The sequence below is a fragment of the Tachyglossus aculeatus genome, chromosome X1 (assembly GCF_015852505.1).
Source record: "Tachyglossus aculeatus isolate mTacAcu1 chromosome X1, mTacAcu1.pri, whole genome shotgun sequence".
NCBI classification, from domain to species: domain Eukaryota; kingdom Metazoa; phylum Chordata; class Mammalia; order Monotremata; family Tachyglossidae; genus Tachyglossus; species Tachyglossus aculeatus.
Genome location: NC_052101.1, coordinates 38,939,195 through 38,963,016, shown reverse-complemented (window position 1 = coordinate 38,963,016; position 23,822 = coordinate 38,939,195). Strand labels below are relative to the sequence as shown.

General features: G+C 49.1%; 1 protein-coding gene across 1 annotated transcript in view; it reads right to left on the bottom strand.

The window, feature by feature from the left end:
- Window positions 1–23,822, bottom strand: part of SH3PXD2B (SH3 and PX domains 2B) — an 85,993-nt gene that overhangs the window by 40,121 nt on the left and 22,050 nt on the right. The window contains exon 2 of the mRNA XM_038740007.1: window positions 19,841–19,921. Coding sequence (XP_038595935.1) covers window positions 19,841–19,921 — 81 coding nt within the window. The remainder of the gene's footprint in view (window positions 1–19,840; window positions 19,922–23,822) is intronic.

The following is a 23,822-nucleotide window of genomic DNA, read 5'->3' as shown; positions in this document are numbered from 1 at the left end:
TCAACCCACCTTTTAGGACGACCTCTGGCTCAATGCCTAGTCATCCCACATTCTAGGTCTTTTCCTGGAATAGGCCTAGTTTTTTCTTGGCCAGAGTTGTGATTGCCAATATTTACCTAAACTACAGGAAGTACTTTTAGGATCCTTGCAGAGATATTTGGCCAGAAGTGAATACTGTTAGCTCCTTGTGGGCAGGAAATGTGTTTTTTATTTTGACTGGGTTTTTTTTTATGGTCTTTGTTAAGATCTTACTATGTGTCAGGCACTGTTCTAAGTGCTGGGGTAGATACAGCTTCATCAAGTTGAACAAGAGTCTTTGCCCCACATAGGGCTCACAGTCTTAATCCCCATTTTACAGACGAGGTAACTGAGGCACAGAGAAACTTGCCCGAGGTCATACATCAGGCAACTGTCAGAGCTGGGATTAGAACCCAGGTCCTCTAACTCCCACACCCATGCTCTTTCCACTAGGCCATGCTGCTACCCTATCAATACAACATGTCTACCAACTGTGTTATATTGTACTCTCCTAAGCCCTGAGTTCAGTACTCAGCACACAGTAAGTGTTCAGTAAATACCATCGCCTGATTTACCATCACCTTTGATTAGTATGGACCTTGTTCCATGATTTTTCCTGAGTACCCACTGATCCCCTCCTCCCCATGGGGACAAAATAATGTCACAACTTGAAAAAGGTTGGGAGTTGCCGAGCTGAACCGCTACCTCCTTTGAAACAAAAAACTATCCTCCTCCAAGAAGCCTTTCCAGATTGCCACTCTCAGGTAACCCGACTCATTCCTGCCCCCTTAGCTGGGCAGGGGTGATCAGCTTGCTTCTGAAGAGTTATCTAGGCCCATCGTTTGCTTTCAAAGATGAACCACTAATGGAAAGATCTCAACTATGGGTGTGACTGTAGCTGATTCCTCAGGGTACACAGCATGGCACAGTAGAGAGACCATGCGCCTGGGAGACAGAAGGGCATGGGTTCTAATCCCGGCTTTGCCACTTTGCTGTGTGACCTTGGGCCTTCCCTGGGCCTCAGTTACCTCATCTGGAAAATGGGGATGGAGACTGGGAGCCCCACGTGGGACAGGGACTGTGTCCCTCCCGATTTGCTTATATCCCTCCCAGTGTTTAATTCAATACCTGGAACACAGTAAGCACCTAACAAATACCATAATGATTAATTATTATTATTACTGCACCATACAGTTAAGTTCACCAGGTATGGTCATCAGGGAAATCAACTGGGTGTGGGAAGGCAGCCAATTTTAGGACACCTTTTCCAGGTCTTTCCCCATTCCCCCTCTAAACTGTAAGCTCACTGTGGGCCGGGAATGTGTCTGTTGCATTGTTGGGTTGTACTCTCCCAAGCACTTAGTACAGTGCCCTGCCACAGTAAGCGCTCATTAACATGATTGATTGATTGGGTGAGCTGTGGGCTCCGACACTGGGGTAGCTCAAACAGCAGGAGGTGCTGAATGTGGCAACTACCGTTTGGCCACAGCCCAGCCAAGCTGCACCAGGTCCCTTTGTTGGCTCCCATGGGACCACAATAAACACCCTCCAGGCTGCTGGCAGGATTAGGTCACTGCCATTGCTCGTGGGTAGAAATTGATACAGCACAGGACCAAAACTGGGCCTTAGGGGGTGGCTTGAATGTTCACTTCCTTGGCCCCAACTTTCCATCTCCCACAGTTCTGGAGTCATCTTTGGGGGAGGGAGCCCCTGAGGATGGAGGGAGAGACACGCACCAGGGACTTATGTGATGGGATGGCCTCTGGACTCAGGGGTGGGAGCCAACCTTAGGAACCAGCTCCTAGATCCAGCCCTGCCCACGAGGACATCCTCGGTTCACGCTTCCATGTAGCTTGGCTGTTCTGACTCAGACCGAGGTGCTGTCTGCAGCCATCTCGCTCCATCACCCCCACATCTGACCACCAGCCACTGGAGATTAGGGACTAAGCGGGTCTTCTCTCTGCCCTTCCCCCAGCACCTGTCCAGGACGTGAATCGGGGCCTATCTGGCTGTGCCCCCAAACAGTCTCGCAAGAAATCTTGTTATTCCTCTATAATTTCTCTCGCTGATTCCCATCAGAGGAAAACGTGCCCAAGGTGGGTGTTCCACAACACTGTGGCTCCCCCGGCCAGAGACGTGCCAAGGGTGGTCGATAAGGAACTTGCCCCAGCTGTTTCCCATAGTGCCAAGGCAGCAGTTGAGGAGCGGGTGTCGGCGATGCAATCATGATGCCCACTCTCTTCTCCCCAAAAATGGGCAGCCAGGACAGCAACTCCCTGGGTCCCAGCCAGCGCTGGGGGAGAAGCCCCGACCCCACGACCCCCTCAGAGGGGAGGGAAGGGAGCACAGAGGAGGGAAGTGAGGCGGTCGTGGTGGGCGGGGTACCAAGCTGAGCTCAGCCTGGAGCTGCCACATCACAAGGCTCGGGGGAAATCGGAGAATCCGAGATCAGCAGTTTACAAGACACAAACTGGAGACGGAGGGAAAAGTTAGCAACCCCGTCCAAAGGAAACAGTGCTAAGAGCCTACTTGGTTCGGACAGATGGTTTGCGTTAGTGGCAGATGTGAGACCCACGTTTGGGGAGTGTCTGCCAGGGTGCTCTGACTGCACTCTCCTGATGCAAACTCTTGGGAAATGGAGGTCACGGCCCAGCTGCGGCCAGGAGGAAACAGACATTTCTTAGAAGGCAAACGTTCCACGTACTGTATAAGAGCCCCATTTCCAGAATAAATGTGGCCTGCGCCATAGATACACCTCTGGAGTTAGGACCAGGTACTGGGGGAAACTGGGTTTGGCTGCATCTACCAAGAATATTAACAGCATTCATTAAGTGCTTACATTGGGCCAAGCACCGGACTAAACACTCGGGTCCCTGCCGACATGGGATTCACAAGTTTGAGAATAGAGAGGCAGTGTGGTCTAGTGGAAAGAGCACGGGCCTGACAGTCAGAGGACCTGGATTCTAATCCTGGCTCCCCCACTTGTCTGCTCTGTGACTTTGGGTGTGTCACTTTACTTCTCTGTGCCTCAGTTACCTCATCTGTAAAATGGGGATTCAAACTGTGGGCCCTATGTGGGACAGGGACAATGTCCAACCTGACTATCTTGTACAGTGCCCAGTGCTTAGTACAGTGCCTGGCATACAGTAAGTGCTTATCAAATACCATAATTATTATTGTTATTATTATATATCCCAGAGTACACACTATGGCACATAGTTAGCACTTAACAAATGTCATTAAAAAGAAAAGCGACTGAATCCCCATTTTACAGATGAAGAACTTGAGTGACTTGAGTCACAGAGCAGGCAGTGGTAGAGCCAGGATTTGAACCTGGGTCCTCTCCATTAGGCTTGTGTCCTTTCCATTAGGGCATGCTAGGGGCATGAGGCCCATTAAGAACTAGGCCATCCACAGCACAACAAGATTCCTGTAAGTTAGAAACAGCTAGCACTGGGCTACAGCTGGAAAAGCTACATGGGCTAGCACTGGCCTCAGCTGGAAAAATTTGCACCCCGAACACACAACATGGTTTGGACCACGCTTAATTTCGTTGTGGGCAGGGAACATGTCTACCAACTCTGTAACACCATACTCTCCCAAGTGCTTAGGACAGTGATCTGCAATAATAATAATAATGATGGTATTTTATTCAGTACTTATTATGTGCCTGGCACTGTACTAAGCGTGGGGTGGATTCAAGCAAATCAAGTTGGACACAGTCCCTGTCCCACATGAGGCTCACAGTCTCAATCCCCATTTTACAAATAAGGTAACAGAGGGCCAGTGAAGTGACTTGCCCAAGGTCCCACAGCAGACGTGGCGAAGCCAGGATTAGAACCCATGACCTGCTAACTCCCAGGCCCATGTTCTATCCACTACGCCATTATTTATTATAATAAATAATAAAACATTTATTAAGCACTTACTATGTGCAAAGCACTGTTCTAAGCACCGGGGAGGTTACAAGGTGATCAGGTGTCCCACATGGGGCTCACAGTCTTAATCCCCCATTTGACAGATGAGGTAACTGAGGCTCAGAGAAGTGAAGTGTCTTGCCCAAAGTCACCCAGCTGACAATTGGCAGAGCCGGGATTTGAACCCATGACCTCTGACTCCAAAGCCCGGGCTCTTTCCATTGAGCCAGGCTGCTTCTCCATGATTGATTGACCTGAGGTGATTCCCAGTCCCCACATAGAAGGTGGCAGGGAACTGGTGGCCAGGAGCGGGAAGAGCCAACTTTTCTGCTCCAACCGGACACCGTCTCTGTGGGGACAAGGGAGCCGGATCAGTCCAGCAGAAAGAAACTGGGTCACTTGAGTGTGGATGGCATCGGCCCGGGGCCCACTCAGAGGCTGAAAACTGCAGATCTGCCTCCCAGATATTACAGCTGCCTGGCACAGAAGTCACATTGTCTCAAAGCGGGAAGGAATCATGAATCTCTGCCTTGTTCTGGCAAGAAAGCACTTGGTACCTCAAGGCAGCTCTACCCTGTTGGCCTGGCGATCGGCCCTCACAGTCTTGCCCTCTGACCCTCTGAGAGCAGCCCAACCATTTACCCCCAGAAGAAACTTTGGCTCCTGGCCTCAGAGCAGCCCCCTGGGATGTGGAGAGTCACAGGGACGGCTAGAGCCGTGACCTCTGACTTGCTCCAGCTCTCTCCCTCAACATCCATTTCGCCCTCAGCTCTACCATCCCAAGCTGGAGTCTGCGAGCATAGGGTGGAGCCCCTAAGATGCGCCGGAATTGGAACCCAGATGTAAGGCGAGATGCAGCTAGAGCACACGCTTGGAAGTCAGAAGGTTCTGGATTCTAATCTCAGCTCCGCCACGTCTGCTGTACCGTTGTTGGGTAGGGACCGTCTCTATATGTTGCCAACTTGTACTTCCCAAGCGCTTAGTACAGTGTTCTGCACACAGTAAGCGCTCAATAAATACGATTGAATGAATGAATGACTTTTCTGGGCCTCCGTTACCTCATCTGCAAAACGGGGATTAAGAGGGTGAGCCCCATATGGGACAGGGACTGGGTCCAACCTAATTACCTTGTATCTACCCTGGCACTTAGAACAGTGCTTGGCACATAGTAAGTGCTTAAGAAGTATTATTATTATTATGCAAACCAGAATAATAATAATAATGGCATTATTAAGCACTATGTGCAAAGCACTGTTCTAAGCGCTGGGGAGGTTACAAGGTGATCAAGTTGTTCAACGGTTGGGGGGCTCACAGTCTTAATCCTCATTTTACAGATGAGGTAACTGAGGCACAGAGAAGTTAAGTGACTTGCCCGAAGTCACACAGCTGACAATTGGCAGAGTTGGGATTTGAACCCGTGACCTCTGACTCCAAAGCCCGGCTCTTTCCAGTGAGCCACGCTGCTTCTCTTCATTCACCCCCTCTCCCCCCTCCCCTGCCAGCCCAAGCCACAGGACAAGTCAGAGCACAAGATGGCCAACAGCGTGTTGCTGAGCACAAGGACCAACTCCAGAAGAACCCTACAAACACAGAGGCACACACACACACTAAGACAGGAAGATACGGAGCAGCTCCAGGAAACAGGATTGGAAGAGCAGAAAAGACCAATGTCTCCCTGTGGACAAAGGTCAGAACTTGTCAAGTGCTTACTATGCGCTTACTTAGAGAAGCAATGAGGCTCAGTGGAAAGAGCACGGGCTTTGGGGTCAGAGGTCAGGGGTTCAAATCCCGGCTCTGCCAATTGTCAGCTGTGTGACTTTGGGGAAGTCACTTAACTTCTCTGTGCCTTGGTTACCTCATCTGTAGAATGGGGGTTAAGACTGTGAGCTCCCCAGGGGACAACCTGATCACCTTGTAACCTCCCCAGCGCATAGAACAGTGCTTTGCACATAGTAGGTGCTTAATAAATGCAACTATTATTATTATTATTATTATTATTATTATGCACTGTTCTAAGTCACTGTTCTAAGCACTGGATTGAGGAGGACAAGCACATCTCTGGGCAGGCATCACAAACTTTGCCCACAGTAAGCGCTCAATACATATTACTGATTAATTGTATGACTGATTCCCACTGTGGAGAGGATCTCCTCCAGGGACATAGTCCCCTCCTAGGCCCAAGGAGCCATGCCCCTCCACCCTGCCGCAAGCCCATGCACGTCAGAGCCATTGCCCGGGGTCACATAGCTGACAAACGGCAGAGTCAAGATTAGAATTTAGGTTTCCTGACTCACTGTCCTGTGCTCTTTCCACTAAACCATTCTGCTTCTCATGGATTCCCCCCTAAGTCTCAGCTTACGGAAAGCAACTCCTTTCCAAATTTGCCATCCATCAGGCTGGTCTGTCTTGTCTGGCTGCCGCTGCTAGACAACATGGTTCGAGACCACACTTCACTCTTGTTAAAATGCTTGCTCTGCCCTCCTTGCTTGCTGATAGTTCGTTTAAGCTCAGCACTGGGTAGCTGCTCAGGACGCCTGCTGCTGCCTATTCCCCTCACGAGTCCTGCCCCTTGAAGCTATGTGGCAATAACTATTGCCTCAACGCTGGCTGTCGCTGATGCTCAGGATGTGGGGGGAATAATTACCGGCTTTGGAGAATTTGGAAATACGAAATATTCATCGTCAACAGGAGATGAGCCACCCAAGTTGAGGACAGACCGAGGACAGGCCATGGCCAGGGTTCCTTCATGGGGCATCTAGACAGGATCCTGACACTCCAGTTCCTACCTGCTTGTACATACTTGGGCTATTTTTTTAAAAAAATGGCATTAGTTAAGTGCTTACTATGTGCTAGGCACTGTACTAAGCATTGGAGTAGATACAAGCTAATCAGGTTGGACACAGTCCATGGCCCACGGGGGGCTCACAGTCTTAGTTCTCACTTTACAAATGAGGTAACTTAGGCACAAAGAAGTTAAATGACTTGACTAAGGTCACACAGGAGGCAAGTTGCAGAGCTGGGATTAGAACCCAAGTCCTCTGATTCCAGGCCCCACTGCTCTCTCTGGAGGCTCTACAGATGATCAGATGCAGAGGACTTGGGACTTTCCCGACCAGGAGCCGCCCCACACGACAGGATGCTTCCTGATCATGAATGAATATGTGTGAATCAGCCCACAGTGCCTGGCACATAGCAAGCCCTTAACAAATAACATAAAAAAAGAGAGAGCACAAGTGAAACAGACATAGTCTCTGCCCTGCAAGCTCAGCATCTTTTGGGGCCAGGATCTAAACCAAGATAATAATTATATTTATTAAGTGTTTATTAAGAGCTGGGTAGATACAAAATGATCAGAATGGACAATATCTCTCAATTGAGGAGGAAGGGAGGGCAGGTAATGTACCCCCATTTTACAGATGAGGAAAGGGGGAACCAGAGAGGTTAAGTGACTTGCCCAAGTTCTTACAGCAGGCCAGTGGCAGAGCTGGGATTAGAACCCTGGCCTCCTGACCTCCTGTCCCATGCTCTTTCCACTAGACCACACTGCCCTTGGTGATTAGATGTTGAGAAAGGTTCAGGGCTTGGGAGCACAATGGCTATCATTTTCTCACTTGCTCAGGTCCCACACTGACCAAGCCTGACAGAAAAGGCAGGGTGCGGAGAGGCAGAAAGACGCCACATTCCAAGAGACACACGAAGGCCAAAAACAAAGGCCATAATTCACAATGCCGAACAACATAGTCCCTGCCTGAATTCTGCAGACAGATGTTAGGACCTCTCCGCTCCACCCCACTAGCTGTCTTAACAATTTCTCCTTTAACAGCTCAATTTTCTTCACAGCTCTCACAGATCGGCCTTTATGCTTCATCGTTAAATTCCCATGAAAGAGAAGAATGAAAACAGGACGGCTGGTCCATCGGGGAACTAACTGGTCACCCCGTGGTCCCAAAATGCCCCTGTGGGAACACTGGCCCTTTGAGGAAAACACCATCCTGGGCTCCTCTCTGAGAAAGTCCAGTGGAAGTTGGGGGGGGGGGGGGGTGCATGGCTCACATCGGTGTCTCGGGGTTCCCTCGGAAAATCACCAGATGAGACCACCACCCTGACGGACCTCAGGAGAGGACAGAGCCTTGGTCATCATCATCATCATCAATCGTATTTACTGAGCACTTACTATGTGCAGAGCACTGTACTAAGCACTTGGGAAGTACAAATTGGCAACATATAGAGACAGTCCCTACCCAACAGCGGGCTCACAGTCTAAAAGTCAATCAGTGGTATTTTTGAGTGCTTACTGTGTGCAGAGAACTGTACTGTTTGGAAGAGTACCCCGGGCAGCCAGATAACTCCTCATTGCCCCTTCCCAGACGGACCCAGGTTTCACCCGCCACAGGAAGGACTAAAGTCCTGTCCATTCCTTAGACCACAGGGAAGGCTGTGGTGCATTGACTTCGCACTTCGTACAGTGCTCCACTCACAGAAGCACTCAATAAATACCATCGTTTAAGAATTCAGTAATGACTGGAGACAAGGAGATGGAGAGCTGTCCCCTCCAGCTATTAATGAACTGTTACCGTCCTTGGGGCCATTTTTTATTGGTTTATTTTAGCCCGCTTTCTTTTTTCCTCTCTCTGTCTCTTCGTGCACGTCTGCCCCTCTTTCACCTTGCCTTTAGATTCATTCAATCGTATTTATTGAGCGCTTACTGCATGCAGAGCACTGTACTAAGTGCTTGCACTGTACTAAGTGCTTAGATTGGCAGCCCCTTGTGGGCTGGGACTGTGTATGCACCAATGGTCTACCCAGGGCTTGGTAGAGGGTTTCATCCATTGTAAGCACCTAATCAGTGGTATTTATTGAGCACTATATAAGTATTATTTACTGTGTGCAGAGCAGTGTACTAAGCACTTGGGAGAGTACCATACAACAGAGTTGGTAGACACATACCCTGCCTACTGGGAGCTTATATCAGTGCTACCACTTATTAGCTGGGAGTGCGGCTGGTGAACAGAGACCTGGGATTGCAATTATGATTGACAGAGAAGCAGCATTCCCTAATGGAAAGAGCAGGGTCCTGGCAGTCAGAAAGACCTGGGTTCTAATCCCAGCTCTGCCAGTTGTCTGCTGTGTGACCCTGGGCAAGTCGCTTAACTTCTCTGTGCCTCAGTTTCCTCAACTGTACAATGGGGATTAATACCAGTTCTCCCTTCTCATACCATTAGCTCCATATGTCACAAGGACTGCATCCAAACTTGTATCCATCCCAGCGCTTAGAACTGTGCTTGACACATAGTGAGTGCTTACCAATACTATTTTAAAAAGTGCTAGGGTAGATGTAAGATAATCAGATTGGACACAGTCTGTCTCACATGGGGCCCACAGTCTAAATAAAAGAGAAAACAGTTATAGAATCCCCATTTTACAGATGAGGAAACGGAGGCACAGATAAACTGTGTGGACTTTCCCAAGGCCACACAGCAGGCAAATAGTACAGCTGAGATGTGAACTCAAGTCCTCTGTCTCCAAGACCCTTTCCACTAGGCCAAATTGCTTCCCCCAGTAGGCTTAGACCCCCACTACTCAGACTCAGTCTCGCCTGGGTAGAGTGAGTCATTCATCAGTCTGGACAATATGCCCTAATAAGGCCTCTACATTATCTGGGATTCTATGAATATCAGGAGAGCTATGCTATTTCAGATTCAATCCTATAGATTAAGACTGTCAGTCCCACATGGGACGGGGACTGTGTCCAACCCGATTTGCTTATATCCACACCAGCACTTAGAACAGTCCGTGGTACCTAGTAAGTGCCTAACAAATACCACAATTATTATTATTATAGAGGAATCTTAGAAGGAGCAAAGGACCCAACTGAACTGTGGGCAGGGAGAGGAAGGGAGTCACATTTCTTAAATCCATGACTGTCACCCATGCTAGAAGCAGTTCCCAAGGTGCTGTTCAAAGCCAAGGCCAGCTAGGGCCAGAGACACAAATCTGTGGTCATCAAAGCTCTGCTTATTGTACATCCCCCTCTAAACCGTAAACTCGTTGTGGGCAAGGAATGTGTCTACCAACTTTGTAATACTGTACTCTCCCCAGCTCCTCATATACTGCTCTGCACGGTAAGCGCTCAATGAATATGACTGATTATACATGACTCGCTAAAAGCAAATACATAAACAACCCTGAGAGCTGAAAAGGTCCCAGCTGAGACGGATCTGAGTTGGGCCCAGTTTTTGAGTGAGAAGGGTCACCCAGCCAGAGGCGGGGGAGAACACACTGAAGCCTCAAATGGGTTCCGATGCCACCGCTCCAGCAGACTTAGATGGAGAAGTCGAGGAGACCCACTGGCCTCTGAAGTCCTCCTGAAAGGCCAGCACGCAAAAGCAGGACCAGACCCGAAACAAAGAAGAGCCATTCTGAGCCAGAGAAGGGAAGCCTGATGGATAACAATCTCTTCCATTCAGTTATGAAGCTCAAGCAGGGAATGGTTTGGCTGCGAAGTGGACTGGTCCAGAAGGAGGGGTGCCCAGGAGGGAAATCCTGGCATCCTGTGGGGAAGGGGGAGGGCGGTGCCCCAGTCCATGGCAGAACACTTTCAGAGGCACTCCCTGCTCAGGCCCTGGAAATAGCCCTTTGGCTCAGCGGCAGCCTAATAGTGGAAAGCAACTGGACCTGGCTAGAAAGCCCAGAAATTTAGGCCAGAAGATCTTTCTGTTTTCCTTTCCTTTCCCCTCCGTGTAATTTAGGACTTTTCCCAGGACAGCTGGACTCCCTGCTCTGGCCAGAGGCTCCCGAGGGCCCCCTCTCTTCCAGGCTGCCTACAACTGGCCCGAGATTTTACAACCGTAGGCACAGTTTCCAGCTCTCGGCACCTGCCAAGACCTCTGGGCCGCGGGCAGCCTTGCTTGCTGAAAGGGCTCCAGGTGGGTCAGTGGTGAAAGCATCCAGCTCAGAGAGAAACAGGAATCCCTAATGGAAGTCCCAGGAGAAAGTGGAGACGTCCTGGGTGGAGTCAGACAGGCTCCCAACTCAGCATTATCGGACCGGTCGATGTAACCGGCTTTGAAAGAGCTTCCCTCTAGACTATAAGCTCGTTGTGGGCAGGGAATGCATCTGCTATATTGTTATACTGTACACTTCCAAGCTCTCAGCACGCAGTAAGCTCTCAATAAATACAACTGACTGACTTTCTGAATCCAGTTTCCTCAGTAAGCAGAGTGACCGCCAAAACTCTTCTTTCTCTGAGTAGCTGAAGAGTTGGACTTTGAAAGACAGCTTCGGTGCCCCTTCCTTAAAAATCCAAAACCCATTGAACAACTGTCAACATCAGCGGGTCGCCTGGTGGAAAGAGCACGGGCCTGGGATCAGAAGACCTGCGTTCTACACCCAGATCCACCAACTGCCTTCTGTGGGACCTTGGACAAGTCACTTCACTTCTCTGGGCCTTCGTTTCCTCATCTGTAAAACGCATGTTTAATACTTGTTCTCCCTCCCCCTTAGATTTCAAGTCCTGTGTGGATGGAGATTGTGTCAGTTCTGAATATACCCCGGCACTTAGCACATAGTAAGTGCTTAACTAATGCCACAATTATTTTTATCATCAACTCAGCTGATGTTAAGTCATCAACAGCCCAATTTCTGGCACCACTAGCACCTGGTTGCATGCCTAATGTACAGTGTACTATGCACTTAGGAATATTAGGAGGAGGAGACACAGTCTTTGCCCTTGAGGTGTTTATAGTTTAATGAGCGGATGGACCAAAGGACCAGGAGTCAGGAGACCTGTGTTCTAATCCCAGCTGTGTACCTTGCCTACTGTGTGACCTTGGGCACATCACTTAATTTCTCTGTGCATCGATTTCCTCATCTGTAAAACAAGAATTAAATACCAGTTCTACTTCCTCTTGGACTGTAAGCCCGATGTGAGGCAGGGATCGGGTCTGATCCGACTGTCTTTAACCCAGTGCTGAGCTCATAGTAAGCGCTTACAAAATAACCCAATTATAATGGGTCCCAAAATGATAGCTGACCCAGTTGAGCAGAGGAGATGATCCCGATGGGAATTCTACCCCCCAAGACAGAGGCAATGGCTCCGGGATCCGGGCTGCAATCGGGACTACAGGAGACTCCAGATCATTTATTTCTTCCCCAGGAGGGCAGAGACAAGCTCATTGAAATTCCAGCAGAAGCTAGACTCAACCTTACCATCAAGGACAGTGCTGGTCTCACACAAAGAATGCTCAGAAAACCGAAGAAGGAGGTTCACTGTGAGTAGGGAATGTGTTTACCAATGCTGCTGTATTGTACTTTCCCAAGTGCTAGTACAGTGCTCTGCAAATAGTAGGCATTATTGATTAATGGATTGGCAGGTTACCTTCAGCAGGGGTTTGGGAAACTCCCCTCAGCACTAAAAGGGTCTTTGTTCTCCAGCCTCCCCTTGGGTTTCTCTCTTCTCCCACCCGACAGAACAAAACAATAAGGGACTACCCAGAGCTGCCTCCATTCAATCATCCTGGCTCCTATGTTTCCCTCTTTTACTGCTGGGCTCTGCATCAGTCGATAGTATTTATTGAGCACTTACTCTCTGCTGAGCACTGTACTAAGCACTTACTCTGTGCAGAGCACTGGTCAATGTGTTGGGATCAATCAATGGCATTTATTGAAGGCTTACTATGTGCAGAGGATTGTACTGAGAGCTTGGGAGAGTACAACACAACAGAATTAGCAGACATGTCCCCTTCCCATAACGAACAAAATCAGCCCAGGCTTGGCCCGGTGCTGGACTGAGATGGCAGAAAGTACCCAGTCACTTCGTTCCTAAGAATGGCAGAACAAACATGCTGGGACAATGTTCCCGGCCCTCAAGGATCTTATAATCTAGCTGGGGAAAAAAGACCCCATAATAAAGGGCAGGTAGAGGGAAGCAAAAGAGTTTAAGAGAGGCGGGAGCAGCACTGAGCAGAGATGAAGGAGGAAGACTGAGGAGTGGGCTGATTGCCTCTCTGCTGCCCTTGGAGATGGCTCAGAACTGTAGGCTTGAGGCAGGAGGGGACAAGGGGCGATGCCTGATGGGGATTTTGAATCACCTTGCCCCCTCCTACCTCTCCTCGCTACTCTCCTACTACAACCCAGCCCACACACCTCACTCCTCTAATGCTACTCTTCTCACTGTACCTCGATCTCATCCATCTCGCCGTCGACCTCTCACCCATGTCCTGCCTCTGGCCTGGAATGCCTTCCCTCTTCATATGCGATAGACAATTACTCTCCCCCCTTTCAAAGCCTTACTGAAGGCACATCTCCTCCAAGGGGCCTTCTGTGACTAAGCCCCCTTTTCATTTTCTTCCACTCGCTCTGCATCACCCTGATTTTCTCTATTTATTCAGCCCCCCTTCCATCCCCACAGCCCTTACATGCGTATTTGTAGTTTTATTCATTTTAATATCTGTCTCCCCATCTTTTAATGACTGTAAGCTCGTTGTGGGTGGGGAATGTGTCTGTTATACTGTACTATCTCAAATGCTACTCTGCACACAGTAAGCGCTAAACAAATACGATCGAGGGACTGACTGGCCATGGCAGCCTCCCTCCACCCAGCAGCCTGTGGAATCCCCCAAACTGGGGGAGTCAGTGAGGTGGAGCAGGGCAGTCAATGTGTGAGACCCCCTCACTCCCACTCAGGTTTGGGGGTGAGGCCCATCCAACTGGTCTTCAGGATCTTGGGCTAACTTCATGGCTCAGGGAGTCGACACTATTGCTTCTGTTTCCTGAGCCCTCACCCCACTTCTGCTCAGATGTATCCCAGCTGCAAGCTGACTGGGTTAACCAAGTCCTCCTCGCAAAGCAGTGTGGCCTAATGGACGGAGCATGGGCCTGGGAGTTAGAAGGACTTGGGTTCTAATTCTGGCTCCTCCACTTGTCTGCTCTGTGACCTTGGACAAGTGAATTCACTTCTCTGGGCCTCAATTACCGCAACTGGAAAATGGGGATTAAGACCGTGAGCCCCACATGGGAGCGGGACTGTGTCCAACCCAATTAACTTCTATTTACCCTGGTGCTTAGTATAGTGCCTGGCTGTAAATACCATTTTTTAAAAAAGCACTTAAATACCATTTTTAAAAAGGGCAGGATTGAGAACACCCAGAGGCTCAAAGGTATCTATCTGATCCCAACCTTGGCTCTGGCTCTCTGGGGCCTGGCCAGAAGGAGCCAGGCCAAGGGGCGCAGGTACCCCTAGACACAGCAAGGACCTTGCTCAGACTTAGATTCTGGGTTCCCTTTAATGCTCTGTTTTTCCCCTGGACAGACAGTGTTAACTGCCTGATCGGTTACAGGTTCTGCAAGTCTGGCTCTGTTGCTATTTTGGCTGGAGCTACTTGCAGTGCAGAAACCAGATGGTCACAGCATTGGGAAAACAGCTCCCTGGGTGGGGAAGGGAGGGGGGTGACAGGGGCGGTGGGGAGGGGGAAGGAACAGATGAAAAATGAGACAAAAGAAACCCAATTCTGCTTGGATGTTTCCAGGGCCGCTTTCCCCGGGGGCGCTCACCTCACTCTCAGCTGTTTTGGGCAGGATTTCTAACCCACCCAGCTCTCCTCCCACAAAGCCACGGCTCTCCCACAGCCCAGGCGCCTCCGAGCTCTTCCAAGAGCAGGAAGAGATGGAGAAAAGCATCAGGATCAGGCCCAAATCCTTCTGGGACCCTCTTCTCGCAGGGAGGAATACTGGACTTTTAGGGCACAAGGCTGAGGGAAACAACCAATCAATCCATCACTGGCAATTATTGAGCGCTTACTATGTGCAGAGCACTGTACTAAGCACTTGGAAGAATACAATACAACATAATTAGTGGACACACTCCCTGCTCAGAGCGAACTTACGGTCTAGAAGGGGGAAACAGATAGTCTCCCTGTTTCAAGGATTGAGGCCCAGCTCCCAGAGACCCTTTCTGATCATCTTCAAGTTTATTATTCAGTTTCCTTGGTTACAATGGGCGGTCTGATCCCGCATCTAGTAACTCTGTCGTATTTTACTTTCCCAAGGGCTAGTAGTAAGTGTTCAATAAATACTATTGATTGACTGACCCACAGTTTCCTAAAGAAGGGATTCTACGGGTAGACCATCAGCTGAGGCTAACTGGGGCTCCTTGGGGTATCAGCGAGAATTGAATTTCAGTTACTTCAAGGAGCAGATATGGAAGACCCAGGACTGCTTAGTCTGTAAATATCAGTAACTTATTTATATTAATGTATGTCTCCCCCTCTAGACGATAAGCTCTCTGTGGGCAGGGAATGTGTCTGTTACCTTGTTATTTTTTAATAATGATAATAATGGTTTTTGTTAAGTGCTTACTATGTGCCAAGCACTGTACTAAGCACTGGGGTGGATACAAGCAAATTAGGTTAGACACAGTCCCTATCCCATGTGGGGCTCCTGCTCTCAATCTCCATTTTACAGAAGAGATAACTGAGGCACAGAGAAGGGAAATGACTTCCCAAGGTCACACAGGAGACATGTAGTGGAGCTGGGATTAATAATAATAATAATGATGGCATTTGTTAAGCACTTACTATGTGCAAAGCACTGTTCTAAATGCTGGGGAGGAAGCAAGATTATCAGGTTGTCCCACGTGCGGCTCACAGTCTTCATCCCCATTTTACAGATGAGGGACCTGAGGCACAGAGAAGTCAAGTGACTTGCCCAAGGTCACACAGCTGACAAGCAGTGGAGCCAGGATTAAAACCCACGTCTGTGACTCCTAAGCCTGGGCTCTTTCCACTGAGCCATGCTGCATGACCTTCTGAGTCCCCCAAGTGCTTAGCACAGTGCTCAGTAAATATAATTGACCGACTGACTGACTGCAGCTGGTGCTGTAATGATAATAATAATAATAATAACAATAATAATGGCATTTATTAAGCACTTACTATGTGCAAAGCACTGGTCTAAGCTGCTGGGGGGGTTACAAGGTGATCAGGTTGTCCCACAGGGGGCTCACAGTCTTCAGCCCCATTTTACAGATGAGGGAACTGAAGCCCAGGGAAGTGAAGTGCCTTGCCCAAAGTCACACAGCTAACAATTGGCGGAGCCGGGATTTGAACCACTGACTGCTGACTCCAAAGCCCGGGCTCTTTCCACTGAGCCACGCTGCTTCTCTGTAAACCCCATGCTCATAAAGGAGGTGGGCCAGTGCTGGGCACCCAGGGCAGAAAGGAACGGGCACGAGCCTTGGGTAGAAGGCTGCGATGATGGTACCCCACGTTTCCATTCCGGCTCAGAGGCTGGAACAGTTCAACCCGGGCCTGGGATCCGGTCTTGCCCAGCCCACTTCTAAGGTCCAAGTCTGGCCCCGAGTCAGCCTGTGGGAATGGGATGATCCCAGATATAGTGAACCAGGAGCTTGGCCTCTTTCCTGATCACAAGCACTTAGTACAGTGCTTCGCACACAGTAAGTGCTCAATAGATACGACTGAATGAATGAGCGCTGGTCTAGAAGTCTGGATCCCACAGATCTGAATGTTCAGGTCAGTCCCAGGTTAGCCCTGGCCTCCTTGGGACCCTTTGGCTCTCCCAGATAATAATAATAATAATAATAATAATAATAATAATAATAGCATTTATTAAGTGCTTACTATGTGCAAAGCATGGTCCTAAGCACTGGGGAGGTTACAGGGTGATCAGGTTGTCTCCTGTGGGGCTCACAGTCTTAATTCCCATTTTACAGATGAGGTAACTGAGGCACAGAGAAGTTAAGTGCCTTGCCAAAGTCACACAGCTGACAAGCAGCGTAGCTGGGATTTGAACCTCTAACTCCAAAGCCCGGGCTCTTTCCACTGAGCCACGCTGCTTCTCTGATCTTTTCGGAAAGGACCTCCCTTGGTAGCAGGCTGACCCTGACCCAATCTAGTTAGCAGTAATATTTATTGAGCACTTACCAGGTGCAGAATACCGAACTATGCACTTGGGGGAGTACAACAGAGTTGGTATACACGCTCCCTGCCCACGATGACCTTACAGTCTAGAGACCCAGATCAAGGTGTGAGGCCAAAGACTTTGGAGCAGGAGGAGAAGATTTGAGAGAGTCACCTCCCCAAAAGTGTCACAGTTTTGGTCCCAGGGCTCCAACTGCAGAAAGCCCAGCTCTGGGCTTGGAGAGCAATCACCCTCACCATTTTCCAGCTGTGAGAAAAGGCCATTGTTTCTCTGGAGATCAATTAGAGCCTCCAAGTGGAGCCAAAAAGACTCCAAATCAGGGTTTTCTGACTCACTAACTCTTTAGAACTCTCTGATCACTCCCTAGTCCCATTATGTTGCCAACTTGTACTTCCCAAGCGCTTAGTACAGTGCTCTGCACACAGTAAGCGCTCATTACGATTGAATGAATGAATGAATCCTGCTTGTGCCCAGCTCCCCGTTCACCTCAGCCAGTCTCAGTGAACTGTTGGCATCCGCCTGCGCGCCCCGAAAATCTCCTTCATTCACAACTGGTTTTGCACTGGACTGCCCGACAGGTGCCTCGTGTCAGTCAGTCAATCGCATTTATTGAGCGCTTACTGTGTGCAGAGAACTGTACTAAGCACCTGGGAGAGTACAACATAAAAAATGTAAAAGATGTTCCCTGCCCACAATTAGCTTACAGTCTAAAGAGGAAGACAGACATTAATAGAAATAAATTACAGGTATAATAAATAAATTACAGATATGTTGCCTGTCAGCCTCCAGCTGGGCTGGGCCCCTTGGGAAGAGAGAAGGCAGCCAGCAGAGCAGCACTCAGCCTCAAAGCATAGACACCAGAAAAGCATTTAATCCAACCCTGGAGCTCTAGAAAGTGCCCAGGGATCCATTTCTAGCCTCCTTAAGTCAGCCCACATGTGGGCCTTGGGCTGAGATCAGAGGGCCAGATTCCCCCTCCTGGAACCCTGTGACTTTGGATAAGTCACTTAACTTCTCTGTGCCTCAGTTCCCTCATGTGTGAAATAGGGATCAAGACTACGAGCCCCATTTGAAACACGGACTGTGTTCAAAATGATTTTCTTACATCTACCCCAGAGCTTGGAACAGTACTTGACATGTAGTAAGTGCTTAACAAATATAATAATAATAACAACAATAACAACCACCTTATGAAACTGCCAGCAGAGAAAAGAGCTCAGATGCTTCAAGAAACACGGGGCAGAGAGGGGAAGGATGGAGCAGGGCAGGGCAGTCCATCACTGCCAAGTGACTCCAGACCACCTGATAAGGGGGTGAGGTGCTGGAAGAACCAGGGTGGGAGAGGGAGGGACCAGCAAGGAGTTGGGGAGGAGGGGTTATGAGGAGAAAGGAAAAGCAGAGGGGCAGCCCCAAAGGGTGATGGCCATCTGTAAGGGGAAAGTCAAAAGAAATGGAATGAACAATCAGATGGAGTCAGTCTGGGAAGACTTGACGGAGGAGAGTTTTTAGGAGTGTTGAAAGAGGGAAGGTGTGTGGTTTGAAAAAAGGGATTAGAGGTGGGGATAAAAGTATCTCCGGCTCAAGCAGAATGTTTCCAGAGGGGAGTGGTGGGAGACAAAAGGAGCAAGGTTGTGGTCAGAGGGGAGCGGACAGGGGGTTGAGGGCTTGAAGTCCCCAGCAGGGGTTTCGATTTGATGCTAGTTGGAGTAGAGAAACAGAAGGAGTCAAGGTGATGGTGGCTGGCAGCGTTGGGGAATGGGGAGAAAGGGAGAGATGTGGAGCGGAGATTATCCAGGACAAATCTGCTAGAAGTTTCCCAGATACACATTCTGAGAAGCCAGAGGCAAAAAACTTCCCACAATGAGCCCACATCTCTGGAATTCCTGGTCTGGCTTAGGCCATTTTGTTCATTCCATCTATCTGCCCCGCTGACTGTTCTTTAGGGCAATAAGATGCATATTTGTTCTCTGGCCACCCTGAGATTGAGTGACAGTCAGGAGGCCAACTGCATGTTGTCTGATTATCAGATTTCATTGCTGCTGTGGCTTTGAATGCTTGAGACGATGATCTGTTACCACACTGTGCCCTAGGAAGCTTTGGAAGCCAAGGGACCGGGCAAGCTGAGAATCAGAAAGAGCAAAAAGCGCACATCCAGAAAGGCTCCAGTTCCCAAGGAAATCTAGGAATTTGGGGAGCCCCCACCCCAGACAATGGTTATGGGGGAGCTCCTGTGGACTTCATGGAGACATTAATTGCAGGCAGTCAATCTTGGCATGTGACAATCAGAAACAGGGGCCACTCTGGGCATTGATTGCAGAAAGATAACAGCCCAATCCCTGCGGGCAGTAAGCGTAACAGCTCAGCAAAGGGTGGTCTTTTCAGCCCAAGGTGTGTAAGGGACTGCTAGCCACTATGTGGTCATTTCAGTCACCTTGAAAATACTCCAGAAGCTCTGTTGACAATAATAGTAATTATAATTAAGGTACTTGTTAAGTGCTTACTACATGCCAAGCACTGTTCTATGCGCTTGGGTATACACATGCCAATCAGGTTGGATACAGTCCCCGTTCCCATGGGGGGCTCACACTCTTAATCCCCATTTTTAAAATGAGGTTAACTGAGGCCCAGATAAGTTAAGAGACTTGCCCAGGGCCACACAGCAACCATGTGGCAGAGCTGGGATTAGAACCCAGGTCCTTCTGATTCCCAGGCTGTGCTCTATCCACTAAGCCATGCTGCTTCCCCAGTGATCACTTGATATTAGTAGTAAGGAAACCAAACTTTTCCCTCTAGACTGTAAGCTCATTGTGGGCAGGGAATGCAATTACCAACTCTGTTATACTCTCCCAAGTTCTTAGTACAGTTCTCTGCACACAGTAAATGCTCAATTAATAGCATTTCACCCAAACTCCCTCTGCCTGGCCCACTGACAGAATGAAATTCCTCCAAGGGTTAGATCAGGTTCTTACCTGCAAGTCGAAGAACTTGCTATACCGTCGATAAATGGCTTCCGTGGGGCCACCTGACCACGTAACTTTGATGATGTAGACCTGCAGGGACAAAGAAAGTTTTGCTTTAAAGGAAAACCTCCTCCAGGACCATATCCTAAGAGAAGAGGGCTGGAGCCAGGCAGTTTTGCCTCACTGAATCCTTGCCTCACTGAACCCTTCAGTGGGCTTTGTCTGGTACAGGAAGGGAAATGGCAGTCCCTGACCCTCCCTATTTTTTCTTGGAATATTTCTTGTATTCCCTTTGAGGCTACCTCTTTCTTCAGACAGTGGCACCGGGGCCCAGATGGCCAATTCTTGGTCCCATGGCAACCTGGAACCCCTCCTTCCTCTATTAGCCAGAAATCCCTCCACTCAACCGCATTCCCTCCCATTGGTCCCCTTCTCTCTGGGCCAGCTCCTGATACCAGCAGAAACTGGGCGGGCAGTTGAATCTAGCCTGCCTGATCCCTTAAGAGCCAGAAAGGATCCTGGGGAGGAGGAGAGGCAAGATACAGTTCAGTCTGCTGTTCCCTCTGGCAGGGGGAAGAAAGGGATTATAACAACAACAACAATAATAATAATAATAACAACTGTGATACTTGTTAAGCACTTACTATTTTCCAGGCACTATACTAAGCACTGAGGTAGGTAGAAGTTAATCGGGTTGGACACAGTCCCTCTCCCATGTGGGGCTCACAGTCTTAATCCCCATTTTACAGATGGGAAACTGAGGCACAGAGAAGGGAAGTAACTTGCCCAAGGTCACACGGCAAACAAGTGGTGAAGCCAGAATTAGAATCCAGGTCCTTTGGACTCCCAGGCCCAGGCTCTATCCACTAAGCCAAGCTGCTTCTTGCCAGAGCCACGTTTCTGGTCTTCACAGGTCAGTGGGAGCTGGGACCGGAGGGGGCCAGTTGGCCATTCACCGGTGCTCCAGCGCCAGTGACAATGTAGGGGTCCACAGCTATGGCAACTGAGTCTGGTTGTTCCTGCTGAGGAGCAGTCACAGCCATGGATGGTAACAAGTGAGGCCTCACGGGGTGGGCGACACCCTGATGGAGGATCAGCCGAAGGTGAGGAAAGAGGGCAACTGGCTCCAGGGCAAAGAAAGCCTCCTGTGCCTGGACTTTGGGCCCAGTGAGGCCTGAAGCATGGTGAAGAAGGGGAAGGAGGAAGTGGAGAGGGAGTTGGGGCAAAGGGAGATGCTTCTCCTGTCTCCTCTTCCTTCTCTGCTTTGTCTCCCCTTCCCTACTCTCTCTCCTGCATTCCCTCTTTTCTTCCCTTCCATCCCACCTCTTCCTTCCTTGTCCTCTCAAACTCCCACTCTCAGGCTTGCCCTCATCCTTCAATGAGAAGGGATCGTTCCCCCTCACATTGCTTTCCCAGCAGGTCTGGAAGGAGGAGGAGGGAAGAGGAGGGAGGCGGAGGAGGAGGATGGGAAACCTGCCCACAGAAGTGGCACTGGAGTGGGCAGAATGAAGGGGGCTCGTAAGGGAGAAAAACTCTCAATCCCCCTCTCTTCAAGGGCCAGCCCCACACCCACCTTTATCCCCAGAGGGGCCTGCTGGACCCAGCACCTTCATTAAAAAGTTAACTATTTCCTAAGCATCACTAAATGCAGAGCACTGCACTAACCTCTTGGGAGAGTTCAACAGAACCAAAAGTCATTCCATGCCCTCAAGGAGATTACAGTCTAATGGGGAAGACAGACATCAACATGCCATAGTACAAATATGTGGGTATAAAACAGCTGAATAAGTCATTGAATATACATATGTACCTAAGTGCCGAAGATGGAAAAAAAAACCTAAGTTCTAAGGGTGGCTGTTGGGTTGGTGCACCTTGGGTGAACTAGTTGGGAGGGCTTCTAGGAAGAGGTGTGATTTTATGAGAGCTTCCACGATGAAGAGCTTTGATGCGGTAGATTGGTGAGGAGAGAGATAAAGGTGGAATGGAGAGAGTTTCAGGTCAGGGGAACAGTGTGCGCAAGGCATCAGAGATGGGAAAATTATGAGTGAGATACAGTTAAAAAGAAGGTAGGCATAGCAAGAGCCAAGAGGGTGAGCTGGGGAATAAGGGGTGGAGATGTAAGATGGAGAGAGCATTGAAAGCAGGAGAAAGACGTTTTTGCTGTTTGTGACGAGAAATGGGTAGTCATTAGAGGTTTTTGAGGAATGGCAAGATGCTTGCCAAGCAACACTCTAGGAAGACGATCCAGAGACACAAGCTGGGAGAGGCTGGAGCCAGGAAAACCAGTGAGGAGGCCAGTGCAGTACCCTAACTACGATATGGTAAGAAGTTGAACAGGGTGAAAGCAGTTTGGTTGACGTGGAAGTGACAGGAATCGTAGTGGATGAAGAAAAGGCAGAATTTAGCAGTTGATTGAATCTGAGAAAAGAAAGACAGTGAGGAGAAAAGGTTAGACTGCAACCTGGAGGATGGTAGAATTAGAGACAGGGAAGGAAAAGTTAGGAATACGAGTGGGTTTAAGGAATGAGAATGAGGAGTTCGGATTTAAACATGTTAAATTTGAGGTGCTAGTGGGACATACGAGTGAAGATGCCTTAGGGACAAGAAGGGAATGAAAGAGTCTAGAAGTTGGGGCTAGGCAGGAAGATTAGGGAAAGATCAGCATAGAGCTGATAGCGGAAGTCATGCAAATGGACAAGCTTCCCAAGAGAGTGAGCTAGTACAAAGTGAGACGAGAAAGGGACCAAGAACAGAGACTTCCACCTCTCATCCACTAACTGTGGTTGACTGTCTCGTCTGTCAGACGATAAAGAGACCCAGAAAAGAGACTTGACAGTCACCCCCAGTTAGTGGATAAGAGATGGAAGAGGAGGCAACAAATAATAATAAAGGAATTATTATGGGCATACTAAGTGCCAAGCACTGTACTAAGCACTCGGAAACACAGGAGATAATCAAGTCAGGCCTAGCTCTTGTCCTGCAGAGGGCTCATAGACTAAAGTGGAAGGGAAAGGGTATTAAATCCCTATTTTACAGACGAAGAAACTGAGGCTCCAGAGAAGTTAACTGACCTGCCCAAGGTCACCCAGCATACAAGTAGGAGAACTGGGGAATTAGAACCCAGGTCCTCTGACTCAAAGGCCTGTGCTCTTTCCACTAGGCCACATTGCTTCTCTAGTGACTGCAAAGAAGCAATAAAAGAGGGAAGACAACTAGGTGAGTACTGTGTTTGGGGAAAAAAGATGCAGGTGGTGTCTTCACGAGAAGGAAGTGGTCCACAACGCCGGTGGTAGCTAAGAGATCAGTGAGGATTAGGACAGAGTAGACCTCCTCCTCCTCTTCCTGTAGAATTCACTGGACATGGTTAAGGAGTGATCACTGGAGACCTTCAAGACTGCAGTCTCAATGGCAGGAGGGGAGCGAAAATTTGACCGTAGTGGGGTCAAAGAGAGCCGGTAGAGAGGCACTGAAATCTGTGGGTATAGACAACCTGTTCAAGATGTCAGGGCAGGAATGAGAGCAGCTGGAGGAGTTTAAAGGCTCATTTAGTACAAGGGAGGCTTGACTGGGTTTGAAACCAAAAGGGACGAACCATCTGAAGAGAGCAGATAGGGAGGAAATTGGAAACAAGTGCTTATAAAAATGAGATGCAAAGTGGCATGGTGGGAAGAGCACAGGCCTGAGAGTCATAGGACCTGGGTTCTTATCCCGGCTCTGCCATATGTCTGCTGGGTGACCTTGGGCAAGTCACTTCGCTTCTCTGTACCTCAGTTTCCTCTTCTGTAAAATGGGGGATTAAGACTGTGAGCCCCATGAGTGACAGGGACTGTGACCAACCCTATTATCTTGCATCTACCCCAGTGTTTAGTAGAATGCCTGGCACACAAAGTGCTTAACAAATACCACAGTGATTATTATTATTATGCAAGGGAAACGGAGCCAGAGGCCCAACCAGCCCACAGACAGGGCAGAATTTGAGTTGATTGTTACT